Source organism: Vulpes vulpes, unplaced genomic scaffold, assembly GCF_048418805.1.
Source record: "Vulpes vulpes isolate BD-2025 unplaced genomic scaffold, VulVul3 u000000678, whole genome shotgun sequence".
Lineage (NCBI taxonomy): Eukaryota > Metazoa > Chordata > Mammalia > Carnivora > Canidae > Vulpes > Vulpes vulpes.
In genome coordinates, this window is record NW_027325803.1 from 1,661,102 (window position 1) to 1,683,005 (window position 21,904).

Here is a 21,904-nt window from a genome sequence, read left to right on the forward strand (position 1 = left end):
ACCCAAATTAAAAAGCAAATTAAAAAGCAAATTGGCAAAATCAATAAAACTATATAATTTTAATATATATGTATTAATATATAATAAAATATATTATAAATAAATATGTATTAATATATTAATATGTTTAATACAATCCTATTTGTTGATATATTATTTAACATATTAAATATACATTATATATAAAATTCAACTCTATGCTGTCTATGCGAGAGACATCTCATATTCAAAGACACAAATAAGTTGAAAGGATGTGAAAAGATACATCATACAAATTTTAGCCAAAAGGGAGCTGAAGGGGCTGTACTAATATCTGACAGGATATATATATATATATATATATATATATATATATATATATATACATATACATTTTAAAGATTTATTTATTTATTTATTCATGATAGACATAGAGAGAGAGAGAGGGAGAGACACAGGCAGAGGGAGAAGCAGGCTCCATGCCGGGAGCCCGACGTGGGACTCGATCCCGGGACTCCAGGATCGCGCCCTGAGCCAAAGGCAGGCGCCAAACTGCTGAGCCACCCAGGGATCCCCCTGACAGGGTATGTTTTAAGGCAAAATCAATTCTAAGGACAAATAATATTTTAAAATAATAAAAGGGTTAATCTATCAAGAAGATTTGATGATTAAAAACACATATGCACCTAACAACAGAGCCTCAAAATCCATGAAGCAAACCCGACATAATGGAAGGGAGAAATAGGTAACAACAATAGTTGTAGACTTTAATACCCCACTTTCAATAGTGGATAAAATGATTGGATAGATGATCAGCAAGGAAATAGAAAATTTGAACAAGAGTACAAACCAACTGGATCTAACAGGCACCGAGAACACCACACCTAATAACAGCAAAATACATATTTTTTTCAAATGCCTATGGAACATTCTCCAGGATAGACCATGTATTGGCCATAAAACAAGTCTCAATAAACTTAAAAGAATTAAAATCATACAAAATATGTTCTGACTACCATATAGTGAAATTGGAAATTCATGCCAGAAGGAAATTTGCAAAAAATGAAAATTAAACTATGGACTTCTGGGCAGCCCAGGTGGCTCAGTGGTCTAGTGTTGCCTTCAGTCCAGGGCGTGATCCTGAAGATCTGGGATCGAGTCCCGTGTCAGGCTTCCTGTGTGGAGCCTGCTTCTCCCTCTGCCTGTGTCTTTGCCTCTCTCTGTCTCTGTGTGTCTCACGAATAAATAAATAAAATAAAATAAATAAACAATGGACTTCTAAAGAACAAAAGGGTCAAAGTAGAAATCACAAGTTGTATTAGAAAGTAAACTGAGATGAATGGAAACAAAAACACAACAAAACAAAACTTAAGGGTTGCAGCAAAAGCAGTGTGCTCAGAGGGAAATTTATAGTAAAGAAGCTACTATATTTTTAAAAAATCTTAAATCAATGACTTCAATGCTCACTTAGGAAATTAGGAAAAAGAAGAAGAAACAAATCAAGTAGAAGGAAGGAAATAATATAGATTAGAGCAGAAATGAATGAAATATAGAAAAATGATACAGAAAATCAGCAAAACCAAAAGTTGTTTCTTTGAAAACAACAACAACAACAACAAAATTGACAAATTTTGACAGTTTGACAACTGACCCTATTGGAGGCAATAAGGCAATTTAGTCCAGTTCCAAAAATGAGATAATAGGCATGTACACACTTTTTGCAAAATGTACATGCTTTCATATAAAGTGGTTATATAGAGACTATCAATGTGCTGCTCACACAATCAGCAGAGAGAGTATTTTTCCCCACTGGTAATTATGACTCTGGATGGAATTACCATTATGGAACTTCCCAAGTAACAACAACAACAAAAATCTGTGAACAAATGTATAGTTTCTTTGAGTTTTATTGATCATCAAATCAATAACCTTAACAAAGTCTGATTACCTCAAGGAAAGTCTTCATATGCAAATGTTATAATTTTACGTCATTTGGGGCATCAAATTAACCCTGTTAATTCTACATCAAAGAAAATGAGCTTACAACTTGCATATTTTAAAAAAGGAGCTAGGCTGACAAAAAACAACAGAAATCACAAAGAAAGAGAGAGAGAGAATGAGAGAGAAGACTCAAAATACTAACAAGAAGGAAAGAGGGGATATTATTACTGACCTATAAGCAAAAGAAAGGCATATAGGGGGTATACTGTGAGTAGCTGTATGCCAACAGGTTAGATAACCCTGAGAAATTGGGAAAATGTTTAGAAATGCATAGATTACCAAAACTGAAGCAGGGAGGAATAGAGAGTCTGAGTAGATCTATAACAAGTAGGGAGGTTAAGTTAGTAATAAAACTTCCCATAAAAAAAAAAAAAAAGTCCAGGACCAGATGGCTTCACTGGAGAATGCTCCCAAATGTTTACAGAACAATTTACACCAACCTTCAAAGTAGAAGAAGAGAGAAGACTGCTCTTACTGATAAGGAAAACCAGATTGTTTTTTAAGATTTTATTATTTATTCATGAGAGACACAGAGAGAGAGAGGCAGAGACACAGGCAGAGGGAGAAGCAGGCTCCCTGCGGGGAGCCCCATGTGGGACTTGATCCAGGGTCCTGGGTCTCCAGGATCATGTCCTGGGCTGAAGGCAGGTGCTAAACCGCTGAGCCACCCAGGGATCCTCCAAGGAAAACCAGATTTTAAAAATAGGAGAAAGAACCCCTACATACCAATATCCCTTATGAATATAGGCACAAAAATCTTCAACAAATTCTCCAGGAAAATGACAATTTTTACTTTTTTTTAAAATACATCAGTGCGAGTCAGGCTTCCCGGATAGGTTTCTCCTGGGGCCTCCTTCCGGGCGCTCCCTCTGGCTGTGGGCCCTGTTAGCTGCTCCCTCCATCCCCTCCCGCCTTCCAGGTTCCAGGTGTTAGGATTTCCTTAGGGCCGGAAGCACCAGCTTCCCTTTCATTTACCATCCGGGGGCAAGTTTTTGGTCCTCTGTTAGGGAAATCCTGTACTTTCTTTTGAGCAAATCATTTCAAAGACTCTCTGTTGTAATTTCGCCAGCATCTGAATTTTCCCTGCTCTGCAGATCTAGTGCAAGCAGGGTTGGAAGAAACGCTGGCTCCTTTCTCTAGTGGATTCCCCACCAGCCTCGGGTTAACTTCCTCTGTGACCCCCACATTCTGCAGCCAGGGCTGAACATTCCTTCCTCGCTTTACCAGATCACCACTCTGTTGGGTCTCAGCCCTTGTGCCGGATGGTGATCTCTGCCTGGTAAATGTCTGTGTTCTAGACTGAAGAGATGTGAACACATTAGCGGAGACTGTCTTCCTCATTTTGCATCTTTTTTTTTCTCATTTTGCATCTTCAGTGCATGGCATAAAGTGAGGCTTTGGGGGGTATTTGTGAGCAATATCTTCCTCTTGCGTGAGGAAGACCCTTATCTGACTGGTCCTCTTCTCACACCACTTGCCCATGGCAAGATCTCTTTGACTCCAGTTCCAGCCCATTTCCCTCCTGTGTGTTAGTCTAGCATGTTCATCGGCTGGTTCTCCTGCCATGCCCTACGCAACTTTGTCTGTGGGAGTTTGATCCATCCTTTGGTCTTCAAGAGTAGATCTTCCTGTCCTCTTTCAGAAAGCTGCCCAGAATTCTCAGTAAGACCTGGGTTTTGAGTTTATAAAAGGAACCCACTTCCTTCTTAACTCACTAGGACCACTCCCACCCCGTGGTACCCGGTTAGCCAAACCCAGCTTCATGGGCCCAAAATCAACTTTTTTTTTAAATTCAAAAAACATTTTTTTTCATTTAAAAAAAGTATTTAGAACACACAAAACAAGGCAACATTTATTCTTTCTTCTCACCTTCTGCTGTGGGGTGAGAAGGTGGCTCCCGCACTGTTGCACTGTTGCTCTCTGAGCCAGTGTTCCTGTCACTGTCCCTTCCTCGGCCGTACCGTCCACCCCCTCCTGCACGTTCTCCTTGTGCTCAGGAGTAGACGTGCCTTCTTCACCGGTCCGTTGGCTTTCCGTTGCCTTTTCGAGGTGTGTCTCCTCTGGCCCCATAGGGATGCTTTCCTGTCCTTCTTCTCTTGGGTCTTGCTAGCAGCTGGCTCTTCCTGGGGAACCACGCTGCTCTGACCACGTCCAGGGGGCTCTGCTGCTTCTGTCTCCCTCTTGCCCGGTGTCCTGCCTGTGCAGTCTCAGCGGCAACCTTTTCCATACCCGCTTCTACTTTCAGACCGCACAACCCTTCAATGGATCTGTGCTTTCTGGGACCTTCCTCTTCTTTTCCTGGTGTCGCTCCTCTATCTGAAGAAGTTCAGCTTCTAGTCTTCGCTGATGAACCATTAAGGACTGGACCTGTCGCTTGAGGACCTGCATTCCAGCCGCTGTGACAAGTGACCCAACGTCTGGCACCACACTCCAAGGATTTCACTGATGAGGCAGTGCTTTCTCGGGAAACGGGCGGTGGCTGTAGGCTTCACTGAAAGGCCATCATCGTAGTCACCTGGATCTTCAGCAGGCTGGATGCTCAGGTAAGGCTGTCTTTTCTCCATGCGAGACTTCTGTCGACTTCTTCCTCTAAAGCAGCTTCTGCACGACTTTGCGCGTTTGTGTAAGCAAGGGGGCGGGGGCACTATGATAGGCCTCCAAGATTCATCGCGCTCTATCTTTTCTGCCTCGTATTTGTTTAAATGTTCTTGTTTTTCTTCATCAGTGAGATCTCGCCACATGCCACCAATAATCTTGCCAATCCCCCACAACTTTAGGTCAGGGTTGGAAGCTTCTACTTGGTCCCAGACCTTTCTGCTGTACCTCACGTAGGGCATCAGCGGCCAATCTGGAGGCTTTGGAGGTTTGGGAATCATCATACTGGAGGATGCTGTGACCCGGCTGTCGGTGCCCGGGCTCCCTGGCAGCCTGTAGTTGTTGTAGGCGAGGTGACTGTATGGATCGTACCCCACAAACCCTGGTGTGCTGGGCATTTGTGTTGCAGGAGCGAGGGTGGGAGGTGGGGCATGTTGACATGTTGGAAGATTAAGTTCTCAGTTCCTTAAGAATGAATCTGAGACACCACGCCCACAGCTCCGGCCTCGTTTCTCTTTTCCCCAAAATCGACTTTGCAGGGTTCCAGGGATTCTGGGGAGGATGGCTCTGTGCGTCCTTGACACCCTCTGCTCTGGCCTGTGGGGACTCCAGTGCTTGATCCAACGATGGGCTGAACACGGTCCTAGAGGCCCTGACCTTACTAGGAAACAGGATGGCAGAGACTGGTTCTCTTCAAGGTATGCTGGTGGAGGGAAGAAGCTTCCCAGCTTGCAGGGGCTCCTCCTTCCTCCAGAAGATGGCCTCAGTGATTCTACACTCAGCTCAGCCTTAACCTCCTCTGCAAAACCGGAGTGGAGGCTCTGGGCAGGAGTTAGGAGGTTGCCCAACCGCCCCAGCACTGGGCCATGGTAGCTCCAAGTCCATCTTCCTCGGGAAAGTCCATTCAGTGAACACTTAGATTGTGCGAGGTACTGGATGGAGGAACCCAAAACCTAGCTGGATCATTTTCCTTGAGGAGTTCACGGTGTATTAGAAAAGGCAGAGACGTGAATTAGAACAGTCGGAGGACCGATGGTTGGGTTGGGCCCTTAAAGATGGATAGAAACTTACTGGCAGAGAAAGCCGGTCATGGGGCTACCAGGTAGGGTGACAGTTCGAGGCCAAGGGAATGGTTATAGAGGCCAGACTTCAGGGCCTAAGTGTAAGTGCAAATTGTAAATAAACGAGAAGAGGCAACCAGGGCTGCACTGGTTTCTCTTCTGCAGGGCACGTGATGAGGAAGTGATTGCCGGGTGCTGAGTAGGGGGGGGAGGCCAGATCGGGTTAGAACAATCACCTTTGTGGTTGTGTGCAGGCCGGACTGCTGGTGAGGCAGAGGCAGTGGGGGTGGGGGGTGGGTGTCGGCAAGGAGTTTGCCCAACACGCGGCAAGAGGAGCCACTCTGGGGGACATTCGCTGAGCGCTTGCTGGGGTATCAAGGAAGCGTTAGGATGGCTCAGATTTCTCCTTTGGGAGGCCAGGTGCAGAGAGGGTAGACCCGTAACAGGAGACAGGAGCACAGCCTGCCCGTGTCAGGCGAGGGGCTCTGCTCCAGGGCAGAGACGGAGGGGTGGAAATCCAGGGTTGCCACCAGGACAGCAGCTGAAGTCAGCCCGCCTCTTAAAATCTGAATACAGCTGACTGGCCCCCACATTCCTTGACTGTGAAGGGTCTCGTGTCCTGCCTTCTGCCCCCCCCCCCACCCCCACATTTCTGTGAGTTCTCAGGTTAGATCCCTTTAGTCATTTCTGGCTCTGGGCTCCTGATCCTGGTGAACCAATCCCATTTATAGTCACCCTCACCCACTAGATTTGTGGTCTGTCCATCACCGCATCAGTCCATATGCCCCTTTCCTTGTTGCGGGGAAGCCAGTGACTCATGTCAGGCCTGGTGCACATGGCGCACATAATGCAAGATGTGGGAGCTAGAGGGGGTTTGTTTGTCACTGTGCAAGAAGCACACAGCCTTGTATTACCTCTGAGATCCTCCCATTTCCAAAACCCATCAAGTTCCTCCTTGTTGAGTAAAAGAGCATCTTGAGATGAACATCATCTCCTCTTCTTAGAGAGTAATTGCAGTTTTTTTTGTAATTGCAGTTTTTAATAGCATTTTTCAACATTACATACTTAAGAGATTATGAAAAATGCAATGTATTATTTTCCTTCACTTAGTCTCTCCTACCTCTTCTCCTTCTGCTGAACTTCCTCCTTTGGAAGCTGGAAACCCAAGGTGAATGGTTGTACGTGCTGTGTGGGGCCCCTCTTGCTCCCTGCTTCTCTGTCCCTGCCCATGCCCCCTTCCCCACCAACTTGATGGCATGTTCAGTGATGTTCTCCAGTCTCCCCTGACGATACCACACCCCCGGCTGGAAGCCGGCTGAGACTGGGAGGGGCAACTGGACTGGGGAAGGAGGGCATTTCTCTTTGACATCGAGCCTTGTTCGTAATGTTTATCTTAGAACCAGTGTGGAGGACATCCTTGCCCCAGTTCCCAGCCCCGAGGTGGTCGCTGTGGCATCAGCATCGTTTCTCAGGACTGCCAGGCACACGGGCTTTGTTATGGTTCACGTTCACCCCAGGACACCAAAGGGCTGTGGCCCCTGGAATGGGAGGGGCCTGGCGCCGGCATTAAGAGAGACCTATTAGGATCCCTCCAAAGGAGGGGTGGGCTGGCACTTGTGTGGGAAATCTTCCAACACACTCCAGGCCAGGAGTCCTCAAAGCTGTCTGTCCATCCATCCAGAAGCCCAGCATCTGCTGCTGTCACGCCTGCCCCTGGCATTAGGCGTTTGGAGAGGAGGCACTGACGCGGCCCCACGAGGCCACGGTCCAGCGGAGAAAGACTCGGGCTGATAGATCCCTGTAAGACGTGCCCAGGGCTCCTCCGGGGACGCGGCCGGGGGCCAGGCCTGGCGGGCTCTCCGCTGTCAGCCAGGACGGGGGCGGGGGGGGGGGGGCTGCAATGCCCCGGCCTGGCTCACTGCCTGGCCTGTGGCTGGAAAGCGGCCGGGCGCACGGGGTGGCGGGGGCTCAGCCTGGAGGACGCAGCGACACCGGAGCGCGGACCCAGCTCGAGGCCGCTCACGGGAGCCTGAGGCTTGGGTTCCCACGGTGGGCTGGGCCCGGCTGGGCGGCCGAGGGTGAAGGGCTGGGGCCCAGGCGCCCAGCAAGGCCCCCCCACGGCTGCTGCGCTCGCCCCCAAGAGATCTCCTGGCCGCAGGGACTGCGCTCCCAGACTCGCATGTTGAAACCCTAATTCCCAGGGTGATGGTATCTGGAGGTGGGTCCTTTGCGGGTGGAGCCCACGAGTGGGCCCGGCGCCCTTCCAGAAGGGCCCCCGAGGGCCCCTGCCCCTCCTGCCAGTGCCCCTCAGGTGCCGGGTGAGGCCCCAGCGGGAGCGCGGGAGCAGGTCCTCAGGGCCGCCAGAGCGGCTTCTCCTTGGAGCCTGGACCCGGGACCCCGGCCAACAGGGAAGGCACCGGGGGGCCCCGAAGACCGTGAGAGCGACAGGGAAGTGATCTCGAGGCTGAGACCCCGAAGTTCTGTTTTCTTAGGGAAAAAGGAAAAAAACTCTTTGACCAGACCAGACTTTGATTGGATTAAAAAAGTGTATTGGATTTCCAATACTAAATAAAAACATGAAATTTTTTTTTAAAAAGCCATAGAGTTTACAGCATCAACTACAGAAAAGGCCAAACAAGTGTGTACAGAAACTAGTCCCCAGCAGCCCTCCAGGCCCCCCTCCAGCAGGCAACAAGGCAACAGACACATTTGTTCCAAATCCTCCTGAAGGAAGCTGCTGAGCAGCAGCTCAACTAGGACATTACAAGACACACAATGGTTTAATTTCAAAAATCACAGGAAAATGTAAGAAAATGTATTAAATTGTGAAAAGGTGCAATACAGAATAGCTTTCCTTTTTCTTAATTTTAAAAAATCCCCCAACTTTGAACAGTTACTTTATTTAAAAATAGGCCCCTCCCCCCCGCCCCAGCTCTGCGGCAGTATCCAGGTACCAAGGCCCTGAGGTAACACAAGTGTCAGGGTTCACGGGAGGGAACGCCCCGAATACTGAGCACGTTTCTTTGGGCAAAAGGTAAGACAGTTTCTGGGGAATCTAGCCCTCCTGGTGTCCAGAGTGCTCTGAGTGCTCTCTTCAGGATCAGTTTAAGTGCACTGGTTTTCCAGAATCCTGCCTGGCACTATCCTGTGTGACCGGCTAGTGTGGCAGCAGGAGATCCAGCATTGCACTTTTCATTGCCCCCAAATAATAAATACAAAGAGTTCATCTTCTACAAAAGCAAATATGTGTTAAGACCTAAAAAAGGGGAAATAACGAATGTACAAAGGCAAGTGGGGTGCCTGTGGGGCCAGGGCAGCGCCCCGGGCCCTCGGGCTGGTGGGCTGGGGACCCACCGGCGGTCTCAGCAGCTGACCTCTTCTTGGCTACAGAACCAAAGGCTGACGTGTCTTCTACTCTGCCTTCCACACTGTCTCCGGGGCACGGTGGGGAGTGGGGGAAGATGCTTGAGGGTCAGGCCTGTATTTTGTTAATATTCTCAGTATTAAAAAGAAAACAACACCTCAGCTCCTTACCTTTTTGAGACGAAAAACGTAAGAACTGTTTGCCAAGGCAAAGGCTTCTGTGTGCATGGCAGGGCCTCTAGCACGCTGCAGGCACCTCCTGCCACCCCCGGTCTAATCAGGGCCTTTGCTGAGCTGCTGGGATGGGGGTAGCGGCCACCTCCTCTGTCCCTCTCCGCTGTCCTGTCCCCTGCTGCCCACAGAACAATGTTTGGAAGGAAGTGGAGAGCCTCAGGGGTGCTCAGCCCCTGCTTCTCCTAAGGGGCTCTGAAACACGGGCAGCGAGAGTCAGAGTGGCCGAGGACGGGAACTAGAGAGAAGCAAGGGGTCCTGCGTGGAAACAAAATTCCTTCCTTCACCCCCCGCTGCCCCCAAGGAGCAGGTGATGACGGAGGAAAGGGGCTCCATGGTGCCCCCTGAGTTTCCAGGAACGGGCTCAGGCTCTCACCCTGTTCCGTCCGCTTCACTCCCACGATTGGAAGTACAGCACTGGCTTCTCAGCATGGACATTCTCATCGGGATATGACCAAGACATCAGGGCAGCTAAGTCCTCGAACTCACCTATTGCACAGAAGAATTTTTTAACTAGATCCAAATGAAAGTCCAGTTGCAACTTAGTGACAATAGAGATGGACATGCCAGGACAGGACGAAAAAGAAGATGCTTCCGTTCTCTGCAGGCTTCTGGAAGAAAGCACGACGACTGAAACATTCACAGACCTCAGCAGCCCCTCCACTTCCTATTCCCAACCCCCCGGCCCACCCCCACCCCAATACTTTGAAACTGCACAGAAAGCAACAAACAAGTCTTTTCAATGTTACATTTCATTCAAATAGATCTGTGATCTCACAGTGATGAGAGGAGAAAGTCAGGCCTTTAATAATTATAATAAAAAAAAATAATAAAAAAAGCTTACAAACAGCAATGCAACATTTCCTCCCCCCTCAACGTGATGGATTAACAGCTGGTAGAGGATGCAAAGACTTGGAATTCAAAAATAAAAACAAAAACAAAAAACAAGCCAACCCCTGGAACTACCCACACTGTCAATTACTTTTCATACATAATTCGAACAAGTAGTCAAATGTCAACCACTTGTGGAGAACACCATGGACTCCCTTGGTTTTTGATAGTGTTTTTCTTTTGAAGGTAAAATAAAATAGGACACAAATAAAATCGTACGTAAATGCCAATGTCTACACTCCATAAAGGCGATGCAGTTGCAGCACGAAGACACAGCCTGACCACAAAGTGAAATGTAGGGTGCACTTCTTGCCTCTTCCCCGGACACAAAATTTTGGCCCATGGTGCCCAGTCCTGCAGGATATTAGCAGGCAAAGGGAAGCTGCCTTGACACAGGCTTCTTCCAGGCCGACCAGGAGAAGGCAGGTGGCCCGTGCCTGGAGCCAGCCCCACACAGAGGCACCGGCTGGCTGGCTTGCTTGCTCTGTGTTCTCAAGTGCTGTCCTCACGTGCTCTGTACAATCCTTGCTTTCCAGGCTCTGTCCCAAGACTTCTAGACCTAGGTCTGCAGTCATGTCCTGGGGAAGGTCTCATGCTGTTGTGATGGCGTTTAGGTCCTTCATTAGTCCTTCCAGGTGGGCCATCTCTTTGGTCAGCTCATCTGGTTCATAGCTCTAGGGGGGGAGAGAAAGCACATAAATCCTCAGCACAGCTCCTGGCTCAGAGGAGATGCTCAGTGTACATCTGCTCAGTGAACGAGTGCATCTGTTTCACACCTCTGGGCCAGCACAGAAGACCAGTGTGACCAGCACACTCCCCGCCCATGAGACATACACCCAGACATCCTGGCTGGGCTGATGGCCCAGGAACTTACACTCTCGGAGTCCTCCAACATCCTTGTGGTCTCCTGCACTTCAGGGGCACTGGGAACCACCACTGGCATAGGAGGCCGGCTCCTTCCTAAAGTCCCAATGGAGGCAGTCTTCACCGAGTGAATGTGATGGTTCAGAGCTGAAGGGGAAAGGGCACCATTAGGTGTATGGCTGAGCCGGCTTCCGAGACCTCATGACGGCAGCTAAGGTCCAAATGCTGCTTTAGGGTGAGGGATGCACCCAGGTCCAGTGCACAGATCCTGCTCTGAAAAGGCACTGCACTAGACAGAAGGAGGGAGACCGTGGGGCATCTCAAGGCCAGAGAAAGTATCCATTTGGCTTTAGAAAACCACTCTGCCTCGATTACACGTCCCTTAAGTATTGTTTGTGACAAAATGGAAAGTATGTATAAAGTACTTATGCTAAATCCCACAGTATGGTGGCTGTTGGAAGCTTAAGGCATTTGTGACAGGTTGGGTTATAAGTGGGACTGTGGCTTTTGTCATGAAACACCAATGTTAGTCCAAAGAAAGACTGACAAACCAGGTGTTCAGACTTGAGCATCTGGTAGACCTTTTCTAGAAAGTAAAGTGAGCGAAACAGTTCAAGAAAAACAATGGATACTATTTATGGCCAATGATAAAATTTATGTTTCAAGTGAAAATCAGAATCTTGAGAAACTTGTATCTGCCACCATGAGCTTGAGAGCCTCCCGATACTTGGGGACTTTGGTGATATTAATAAATGTATTTTCAGATATTGTATAATGAAATCTATCAAGATTTAAGGATCTGTGTAACCTACTGAACCAATATTTTCCAAATGACCAATGTGTGATGTTGGGTATCATGCATTCAGAGTATAAGATTAGATGGATTTTAATGGAACAGAGGACAAGCAGTTCATGGATATGGTTGTGTTACATTACAAAACCTTTAAGAAAACAAAAAAACAAAAAAACAAAAACAAAAAAGAAACAAAATCTTTAAGAAACTACAACTTCTTGTGTTTTGCTACAGTATCAAAAAAGAATATCCAGTTATCTGAAAAGGTTACAAAAATACTCTTCCCTTTTCAACTTCATACCTGTGAGGCCACAGTTTTCTTCTTACATTTCAGCCAAAATAACATATTGTAATAGAATGAATGCAGGAGCAAGTATGAGAATCTAGCTCCTTTCTACTAAGCCAGACACTACAGGGATGTGCGAAAATACAAGACAATGTCACACTTTTCTCTATTTTTGTTTTTAAAAGTTATTTTTCATAAAAAATGTTATTTATCTTAACATGACAGATTTATTGCTATTTTTAAGTGATTTAATAGTTTAAACTTTTCTGTTTTAATTTCTAATACACTAAATATTGATAAATACAGCCCACAGAAAGAAAAGCTCTTTCATGGTCTCAATAGCTTTTAAAAGTATAAAGAGGTCCTGAGACCAAAAAGCTAGAAAACCACTGACTTGCTCTAAAGCAAACCATCATAACAGATGTGGGTAGTCGGGAAAAGCATGCCTTTCAGGTCAAGGGACTTTCCTGGGCCACATGAACTTGACGGATTTCCGTCCCATCTGAAGGGCCCCCTAACTTCCATGTCTTGTCCTCCCCGATCCTTCTCTAGCTTGTAGCAACCCTGTAGAGTGAGGCATTTTTGGGAACTAAGTGGACTAGATCTGCTGCCTACACCCGCAGCCACCGGATTTTATCACCAAGAATTCTGCACCCAAAACACAACTCAAAAAAATCAGCCCTCACTCCCCACCAAATTATTCTCTAGGTTCATATGCGTTCCCCGAGGAGGGGAGCCCACATACTCCCCGAGAGGGACAATGACTCCCAGCTACCCTGAACTGCTAGGATAAGCTTGGAAGACATTTGCTTTGTTATTTTCAAAGAAGAGGTCACTTTTGCCCTAAGCCAGAGCCAGAGGGCCCTCCGGGGGGGCTGCTGTCCTCACTCACCTTGCTGGGACAGTAAAGGTGTGCTTGGCAACGCGGGGTCATAGGTGGGAGGACCTGGGGGCGGGATTGCCGGCACAGCAAAGCTCTTCAGTGGGTGGGAAGGGCGAACGTGGGCTGTAGGAAGACTCTGGCCTGAATCTTCCTCTTGGGAGCTGGCCAAGTAAGAGGAACTGGTAGCACCTTCGGGATCCTGGTGGTCAGTGCAGCATGTCTGAGACGAGGAGGCTGGCATGGTGTCAGTGCTGGGGGTATTCCGGACGGATTCTACAGCAGGAGAGTCTGAATGTTAGCATTTCTTCTGCTGTTACATCGTACGCACAGACAGGGTTCTGGCTCCTTCTAAGGGCCCCTGAGACCAGCTCAACGAGCATTCAGGCTCAGTGCCGGTCCAAGAGAACATGGGTGAGCACCACGGCCAAGGCTAAGTGAAAATGGACTAATCTAGAGAATCGCAAACAACTGTCAACCAGCTGCTGGGCTGAAATGTTCTCACCTACGCAGCTAAGTGGCCACAATTTTACTAAGTTCTCCTCACTACCCCCTGTGGAGTACACATAAAGGTTTCTGAGACTACCTTCTATTAAGATGTAAGTAAGTATAAAAGCAGATTTACATCACTCGTTGGCTGTGATGTCATAGATGACAGGTCTAGCTACTACGGCTGGCTGGGCACCGGCCAAGTACCCGACCTGCCCACGAGGCCTGGTGGTTACTGCAGGCCTCGCAGGCCCTCTGGGGACTGTGCACGGCTGCACCAGAGCAACAGCCCCGCAGATCAAGTGAGACCTGGACAGTCAAGTCCAGACTTTAAGAGCAAGCCATACGAAGGGTGTTTGGGTCCAGAGAAAAAAATAGGGGTACATCAGCCTGGAGAAGGGGAAGACTAAGAAGAACAGGACAATCTCAAAATATGTGAAGGGGGGGGGACACCTGGGTGGCTCAGCGGTTCTTTGGCCCAGGGCGCGATCCTGGAGTCCCAGGATTGAGTCCCGCATTGGGCTCCCAGCATGGAGCCTGCTTCTCCCTCTGCCTGTGTCTCTGCCTCTCTCTCTCTCTGTGTCTATCATAAATAAATAAATCTTTAAAAAAAATATGTGAAGAGGGGTCAGAGTTGTTCCAGAAGGCAGCGCGGTGGGATTGAAAGAACACTGGCTTTGGAGTCAGATAAAGCTGGACTGTGATCCTGGCATACTAGCTGGGTGAACCTGGCAGTCACTGAATCTCTCTGAGTTTGTTTCTTCACCTATAAAACAGGGAGAACAACATAATTCAGTGAGGATTAACTGAGATGTACGAACCGTGAACACAGGACCTGGATAACTGATAAGGTTCTTTTCTTTGTAAAGTACAGAGGGCTCAGTCTGAGCCAGCGCTATGCGCCTGCCTGATCCTCACTAGCTCGCTCTCTCCTCATGCAACTGAGAGGGCGCTGGGCGGTCAGGCAGTCCAGGGTCAGGCCCAGGACACACTCAGAACAGCCAGGGCAGGAATCCCAATCCTGCACCCTGACTCCCAAGCCCTATGGTCTGAACTGCCACACTGTACTGCCCTTCCATTTCCAACACCACCTGTGCCCTGACCCTGCAGGGGCAGAAGTAGCACCAAGATCCAGGGACACCACATGAGGAAGCCCTTTCAATCAGTGGGAGCTGGTGCAGACCAGCCTATTCTGAGGAGGGGCCTGGAGACGGCAGCTCAGGGCAAAGAGGCTGTACCAGGTAGCCAGAAGGAGGGCCTCCCTGACTCCTGGAGTCCTCAACATTAAAAAGGAAAATAGGCTCTTTGAAGTAGTAATGCACGAGCAGTCTGTAGAAATTCAACTTCTTTCCCTGCCTTTGTCACTGAGACATTGAATGTACTCTTTTGGGCTCTCAGGAGACAAGCCATGCCAGTCATGAGTGCTATCCCCTTAGCTTAAAGATCTTAGGTCTCAGGGGTGAGGGACTCACACACTTTCCCCCAGTGTTGAAAGCCTGGCTGTGATAACCCTACTAGGCCTAGGTCACCTCTCACCCTCTCAAGAGGTGCACTGAGGACCTCGTTTCTTGTGCTTAAGCCAGTCATAGCCACAGCTGGGGAGCTGCTGGTCCTACTCCGTGTGATCCTGGGCTGGCGGGAAGCTGGTTAGGGAGGGTAGCAGGGGGTAGGAGAGAGAACTCAGACTCTAGCCTGGACCAGGTCAGCGTGTATTGGTAGATGGGTCAGGTCAGCTCTGGGCACACAGGCCTACCTTGGCTGCTTCAAATGCCTTAGTCTAACATATAAGCTTCTGTGGGACAGTGGGAAATGTAAAAAGGAGAATAGGGTCGTCCTACATGAGCCAGAGCCCTGGCCTGCTGCCACATACAGGGCCACCTTGCTGCATAACTGCAGAGGACACTGGCACAATATATTCCTGGTGACGGGTGTGTCTTGAGAGCGTGCAACACTGCTGGCCCACAAGGAAAACGATGCTGCAGTTGGAATTTCTGCTTTGGTGAGGGGCCTACCCCCTTCCTGACCGACTTACCTCTCAGGGTCTAAGACACACAACGTTCACACTGACCACGGGCCTGGACAAATGGAAAGCGCTCTCGCTATGTCGAGTGGTGGTGACACGGTAAATGCTCTCTAGAGCGAGGACTGCCCTGGCCAAGTCCTAGACATGCTTAGCCCCCATGTACAGGGCTGCTGGCAGCACTGAGCTCCAGAGACAAAGGAAAATATAATAGTGAGAGGATCCGGATCATTTCTAGACACGTGCTCTGTTTCAAATCAGTCTTCAGGGCTTTCCCTGTCATCTGTTTACCTTCTGGTCATTAAAGTGAGGAACCCTGTAATGGTGCAGATCATTACTTCTTCCTCTCTTCACTGTCTGCCTAAGTCTGTACAGAAAGGACCTTTTAGCAGCACTAGACCACCTGGACCAGGGCTGGGTGGGGGCTGCCCTGCTCCTTGCCAACCTTCAACCCCCTCCTGGACGAGAGGAAGGACGAGAGGGGCTAATCTGAATGGGAAGAGCCTGCCGTGCACTGAAGCAGGCCCACATCCAAGTAGGTGGGATTCTTTCGCCTTACAGATAGAGAATCAGAGTCAGGACACAGGAATTGCTTTCTGAGAGCAGATTTGGAAGGCTGCCTCCTGGTCCCTGTTCTATCTGAGACTATGCCTGTGAGGCAGAGTTTGGTTGTCCAGACAGACACCAGTAGACGGTCTTATCCTAAGGCAGGGGCCCCAAACCTGGATCTGGAGGGAGAGAGCAGGAAGGCCAATTTTAGACATGAGTTTAAGTGGCGTTCTCTAAACCAAGTAAAGGTCTGCAAGAAGTAACTTTGGGAGTCAGCAGGCATTCCTTAATAAAGCTTTGATCTTCACTTGATGTTGGGTAGGTTTCAAACTGGTCAAGACTTAAAGGAGAGGGGGAATGTTATTGCCAACCCAAACTTCTGGCATGAGGTTCTGAGGTGCTTTTAAAATGGAATTCACTTGAAATTCCCATATTTTCCAGAATGACCAAAATTTAATTCTACTAGTAATGTCATAACTATTAATAGACAAGTTTCAAATGATGGAAAAAAGAACATATTGTACAGATGAGAAGTTACTAGATTTGAACCTCAACACTGAGAGGATGGAAGTTAACTTTCATTTAATGAGCAACAACAGTATTTGTTCCATTTATCGTCTCCTCACCTTCACTATTTTCTCCTTAAAACCACTTTGATAATGCTATTTCTTAAGGTTTCCAAACTGGGACATGTTTGGTAATATATTTCTTTAAATGCACCGCATATTTTTAGGCTCATTTCCTATCTGCTTTTTAGAGATGATTCATGCCTCTTTGGCCCCTTCTAATGTCAATACTCTGCTGGGTGGCCTGAGGCTTTCAATGTGGCTACTGGTGCCACTGGCCCTGCTGCCCCTGGATGCACTTCTTACTTTGGGCCACAGTATATATATATAGAAAGATCTCATATGAGAATTGTCCCATGGCTTCCCTACAGATCTTCTAACATCAGGGTAACTAAGGCAAAGGCTACATCTAGTGTCTGAAAATCATCCAGAATGAGTTTTCCTTTCAGATTAGAAGACTGAAAAATAAACAAACTGAAAATACGACTGAATCAAGATGCAACTTGATGAAACAAGACATGATTATGTGATCAGAGTTATTGTGTTTTTACTAAAAGGACATCTTGTATTGAGGACTTACCAACTTAGGGAGAAAAAAAGACAGGGTGAATTTTACAGAAATACATTTGAGTCGGTAACAGAAATGTTATGATACATAAACAACACGGAAAAATTCCAAATCCTTCTAAGCAGGGCAAGTCCTTCCCCATTTTGGCTTGCCAACTCTTGGAATGCTTTCCATCTGGGGCTCGAGCCTCATCTCTCACCTGTGGAATTGGCCCTGTCTGAAAGGGACAGGGATGTGCCAACGGGCCACGGGCTGCCCGGGTGGTAGAGATGACTGCGAGCTGGAGAAGCGAGGCTGCTGGAGTGGAAATGATGGTGAGGGTTATCGAGGGGATGGATGGGATGGGCACTAATCACAGCTGTGGATGAACACAAGACAGAGAAGTGCTTAACATGCTTGCACAGACACACACAAGTCACAGTTCAAGAGCAAAGCCACCCTTGTCCCTCCCATGCAGTACAACCATTTCCTTGGCTTCTAGGTGGCAGCTGGCTGGATGTGAACAATCATCCATGGATGTTACATTTCTTTCTTTTTTTTTTTTTAAATTAACATGCTCCTATGCATACGTACACACATAAAAAAAACCTCTAAGGAATATGTACTAAAATGTTACTGGGATTATCTTGTGGGGAAGTGTGGTCAGGAGTTAAAAAAATTTCTTTTGGTTTATCTGTATTTTCCAATTCTTCTACAATAAATATGGATTACACAATATATTACAAATATCCATTTGAATATGTCACAAAATATAAATCCATAAGCAAACAAATGATGGTTAGGTTTCTATTATTTTTTCTCCTGCTAAAAAAGTTTCTTTTCCTTTGAGTATATTCCTAATATGTTCTGTTTTTTCTTATTGTTGAATGAGGCATGTGATAGGTATTTAGGCTGAATGGATGAGTAGCTGTTTAATCAGTTTTCATATCTTAAAAGGAACTCAAACAGAACTGAACTCCAGTCTAGTATGAAAGCATGAAACACAGGCCCATGGCACCATCTCTTACTGCTTCTAGTCTGGGAGCTCAGCCACATTCATTCACATTTTAAAATATAAATGGATCTTTCCTAATTGCCTCCTTCCTTCCCACAATGGTTAAGGAATTAAATTTGCTGTATTTTGCTAACAAATCCAAATTTCCACACAGATATTCCATATACAACTTTCTATGAAGACAAAACACTTCTTTAATGAGGCTTCATTATCAATCCTAAAGATGCAAACAAACAAAATCAGAAGCCCGGTTGGGGAATAAGCTTCTCTTAGGTACTCCCTTAGAGTAGTTTTAGAAACAGAATGTTTAAAACCAACATGGACAGCTCTAAACCCCTCTAATAGGCAAAGAGGTGGGGCTGACTAGGAACACAGGGGATCTTTTTTGTCCTCTAAGCCAAGAACTTCACAAACTGTGATAAAACTTAATTAGCCTTTGGAGTCTATTAAATGTCTCTGTCACCAAGGATCTCCCTAGATCTCTGTGGGGCTACTCAACATTACTCTGGTGAAGAAAAAATCCTAGTCAACAAAATAGACACTTTTATTCTCCAGCTATTTCCTAACCTGGCCACCTGTCAGACAAGCAGATGGCACAACCAACCAAGGACCCTGGAGTGTCCTTTTTTTCCTTAAGGCCTGGGACACAAAACGGGTTTTCCCTGCTCTCAGAGACCAGAAGGCTCAGGTGGTCTTTTGGAATAAAACTTGGAAAAGTGGGCAGAGGAGGTTTCAGGGGAGTCTGGGGATCAGCATCTCCTTTAGGGGATGAGAAGGGGATTTAGAAGAGGGGAGCTTCAGCATCAGTGTTTTCCAGAATTAAGTCCAGGGCAGAAGAAGCCTCCTGACTTTTACCTAGGAAGTACAACCTGAAAAGCCTTCTAGGTATGTAGGACTCTGACACAGAAAAACAAAATTGACTTTCTCTTTTTAAAGGCATTTCCAGTCTTTCCAAATTGGGTAAATAAAAAAGAAGACAACGTGAAAGTGCCTGCTTAGAACATGGCTGGCAATCGGTGGCTGTCAGCTGCCTGGGGTCCTGGAACTTCTGAGCAAGGCCTTTTACAAGGCTGACTGAACCTCAGCCCAATGTTGGCAAGCTCTCCCCAGCAGTGCTCATCTGAAGGCTGGGTAGGTGAATAGTGGGACAGACTCCAGGGAACCCCAGCTTGAGAAAAAGGTGGAGCCACGTGGGGAAAAGGGGATCTCAAAACCTGAAGGTCACAAGTGTATCAGAGTACCTGGTTTCAGATTCTTGAATTAAAGATTCCACTCACTCACTTAAATACTGAGGCACAAATTAAAGAATACTGTATATTTATGTGTACTCCCCATCCCCAAAAAAAGAAAAAGAGAAAAAAAAATAACTGATACCATCTGGTACAACATATCTTTTCTCCTTAACATTTAAAAATAAGCCAGTTCAAGTAAAAACTAAAATCTTGTACAAAACAAACAGTCAAGCTACCATCTTGCTATACATCAAAGGCAACTGGAATGGATTTACTCTTTTCAGTCAATGTTTGTAGCCCTGGGACCCTAGCCAGGGTACCTCTTATGAGAAGAAAACCATGTTTTTCCCTTTCAAGCTTCTGGGGTCAGGTCCTTTTTTCATCACAGTCCCTACTTTGTGCAGAAATAACCTAGTAATGAATTAGCTCTTTCTCTTTCAAAGCTGACTTTCAGAATCCAATGCCTACATGTCTGTGCACAGTGTGTGAGACACTGTGCGCGTGTGTGCATTTACACACTTGGGCGTTTCACCAGTGTCCAAGTATAAGGAGCCATGGCTCACTTCTTTGTGTGTAGGCTACCTGTGATCATTTCAATCTCTCTCACTTGTCGAAAGAGAGGTGGCTGAGAGTTCTTGAAATAGGCTATCTTAAATGAATAAAAAATTCAAAAGCTCATTTAGGTTAAACAGAAAAGTGATCTAGTGGATGCTTTCAGGATTTGAATCTAGGTATCTGTGTTCGGCTTACTGGGCACCTGTTCAGCTTACAGTAAATACTTCTGGTATAAAACTTTAAAAACTTGCTATTAGTTGGCAGGTGGCCTTTTCACTCTAGGAGGGCACACAGGGGACCTGCACCTGAAAGCTCCACTGTGCTAGGTAGTCTGATGGCTTCCCTACCTTGAAAACAGTGACAAGAGAGAAGACACAGTAGTTTGGAAAAAAAGAATTTGTTTGTTCTATTGTTTTTTTGGTTTCCAAACATGATATTTAACTTACTTTAAATTTAAAATATGATTAAAGGAGGCCAGGTAGCTTTTATGCTTATCAAAGTGAGGCATGATCAGATAAGGTAGGAAAATTTTCTTTTAAAAACTCCATTCTATAAGCTTAAAATTCTCTAAAATATAAAGTCCACCAATTAAAAATAATGACAGATGCCCATCAACACTGAATGTGTATCAGGAAGTCTAAGGAATACTGTGACATCCTGAGCTCCAGCTCCATCCCTACTGTGGAGATGCTATGCACACTGTTAGGGGGACTGGTTACTTCTCTGTTAAATACTGTGCCTCAGTATTTAACCCTGGGAGACTAGGGTAGTTGGCTTTTTAGCTTGTTTATCTGAAGAATAATAATCTCAAGAATAATGTTAACTGCAGAATATGAAAGTGTTTGGTATTTCTTGCTCAAGGTGCCAGAGCTTTGGTAGGTCAGCTTTTGTGTCAGGATCAAGTAATGTCAAAGAGATCGTTCATAGTGGTTCCCCAGAATGACTGGGTAGATTGGCAGCACAGGGGAAATGAGAGACTTTTAACTTACGCTGGGGTGGCTGGGAGTCAAAGGGCATCATCATTTTTGGTCTCATTCCCCGCCTTCCAGCCAGTGTAGACATGCTGTCCTCTGATTCATGCCCTAGACATCAAACATGGAGGTTAGTTATAAGCATGTGCCCTAGGCCACTAAGCAGCCTCAGAAGTAAAACATTTCCAGTGGAGGGTTCAGGACTCACAAACAATATAATGGGATAAGGTGTTTCTGCAGGAAGTGAAAAAAGAAGAAAATGGTCAGTAGCACATTACAGGAGTAGGTGCAGTTGACACAATGCTGCCTACCATGCTTCAGTGTGGTGTTTGTGAGTAAGAGCATCCAAACCAAGAACATTCTGATCAGCACAATGAGAAGTGGACTCCAAATGAAGGGATAAGATAAACAGAGGCATAGGCTCGGTTGACTCAAATGCTTCAGTTATCAAGTTGGTGACACATGAGAAGACACCTAACATATCTAGAAGGCTGTCTCATCTGGGTACAGAACCTCTCCCCTATAATAAGCTTTTTTCCCCCCCAAGCTATCTATTTTTATCAGATGTTGACCAAATTCCACAATACACAATTCTTTAAACCTAACCTCATATAGGAATCACCAAATTCAGGCAACTGTAGGAAATGGAAAATGATTTAAATGGAAATAGTTTCCCCACATCTGGGGACAACCTGCACCTCTATATGAATTCCGCCTTTGATGGATGTTGCTGTCCATGGAATTGTCAACTGGTGTGATATCTTGAGAGTTACGAGGAATTGGAGTATCAGTCATGATGGGGTTTGGGTCTGGAGACTTATCGATGGGTTTCAGCTCCAGTCTCTCATGATGGATCCAGAGGTCAGGGGGTTTGACATCTTTGGAGTTCCCTTTGTACTTGTGGGAGCCATTCACTGATTTGCAAGCAGCTCGTTTCCTAGGCACAAATTTAAGAGGGTGTTTTTTTAAAGTAATTCTTTGGAACTTATTTATGAAAAGGCTTGAATAATTAAAAC

General features: G+C 46.5%; 1 protein-coding gene and 1 pseudogene across 5 annotated transcripts in view; both read right to left on the minus strand.

The window, feature by feature from the left end:
- Nucleotides 1–3,832: 3,832 nt before the first annotated feature.
- LOC112917963 (SWI/SNF-related matrix-associated actin-dependent regulator of chromatin subfamily E member 1 pseudogene) lies at nt 3,833–5,003 on the minus strand (annotated as a pseudogene).
- Nucleotides 5,004–8,163: 3,160 nt separating this feature from the next.
- NEO1 (neogenin 1) overlaps nt 8,164–21,904 on the minus strand; it is a 234,807-nt gene continuing 221,066 nt past the window's right edge. For 4 of the 5 annotated variants that reach the window (XM_072746003.1, XM_072746001.1, XM_072745998.1 and 1 more), the window contains 6 exons: nt 21,587–21,825; nt 20,907–20,999; nt 17,336–17,494; nt 12,957–13,220; nt 10,996–11,132; nt 8,164–10,795 (listed from right to left, as the gene is read on the minus strand). In XM_072746003.1, the coding sequence (XP_072602104.1) occupies nt 10,712–10,795; nt 10,996–11,132; nt 12,957–13,220; nt 17,336–17,494; nt 20,907–20,999; nt 21,587–21,825 (976 nt within the window). In that variant the 3' untranslated portion in view covers nt 8,164–10,711. The remainder of the gene's footprint in view (nt 10,796–10,995; nt 11,133–12,956; nt 13,221–17,335; nt 17,495–20,906; nt 21,000–21,586; nt 21,826–21,904) is intronic. The other variant, XM_072746002.1, reaches the window with a different exon arrangement.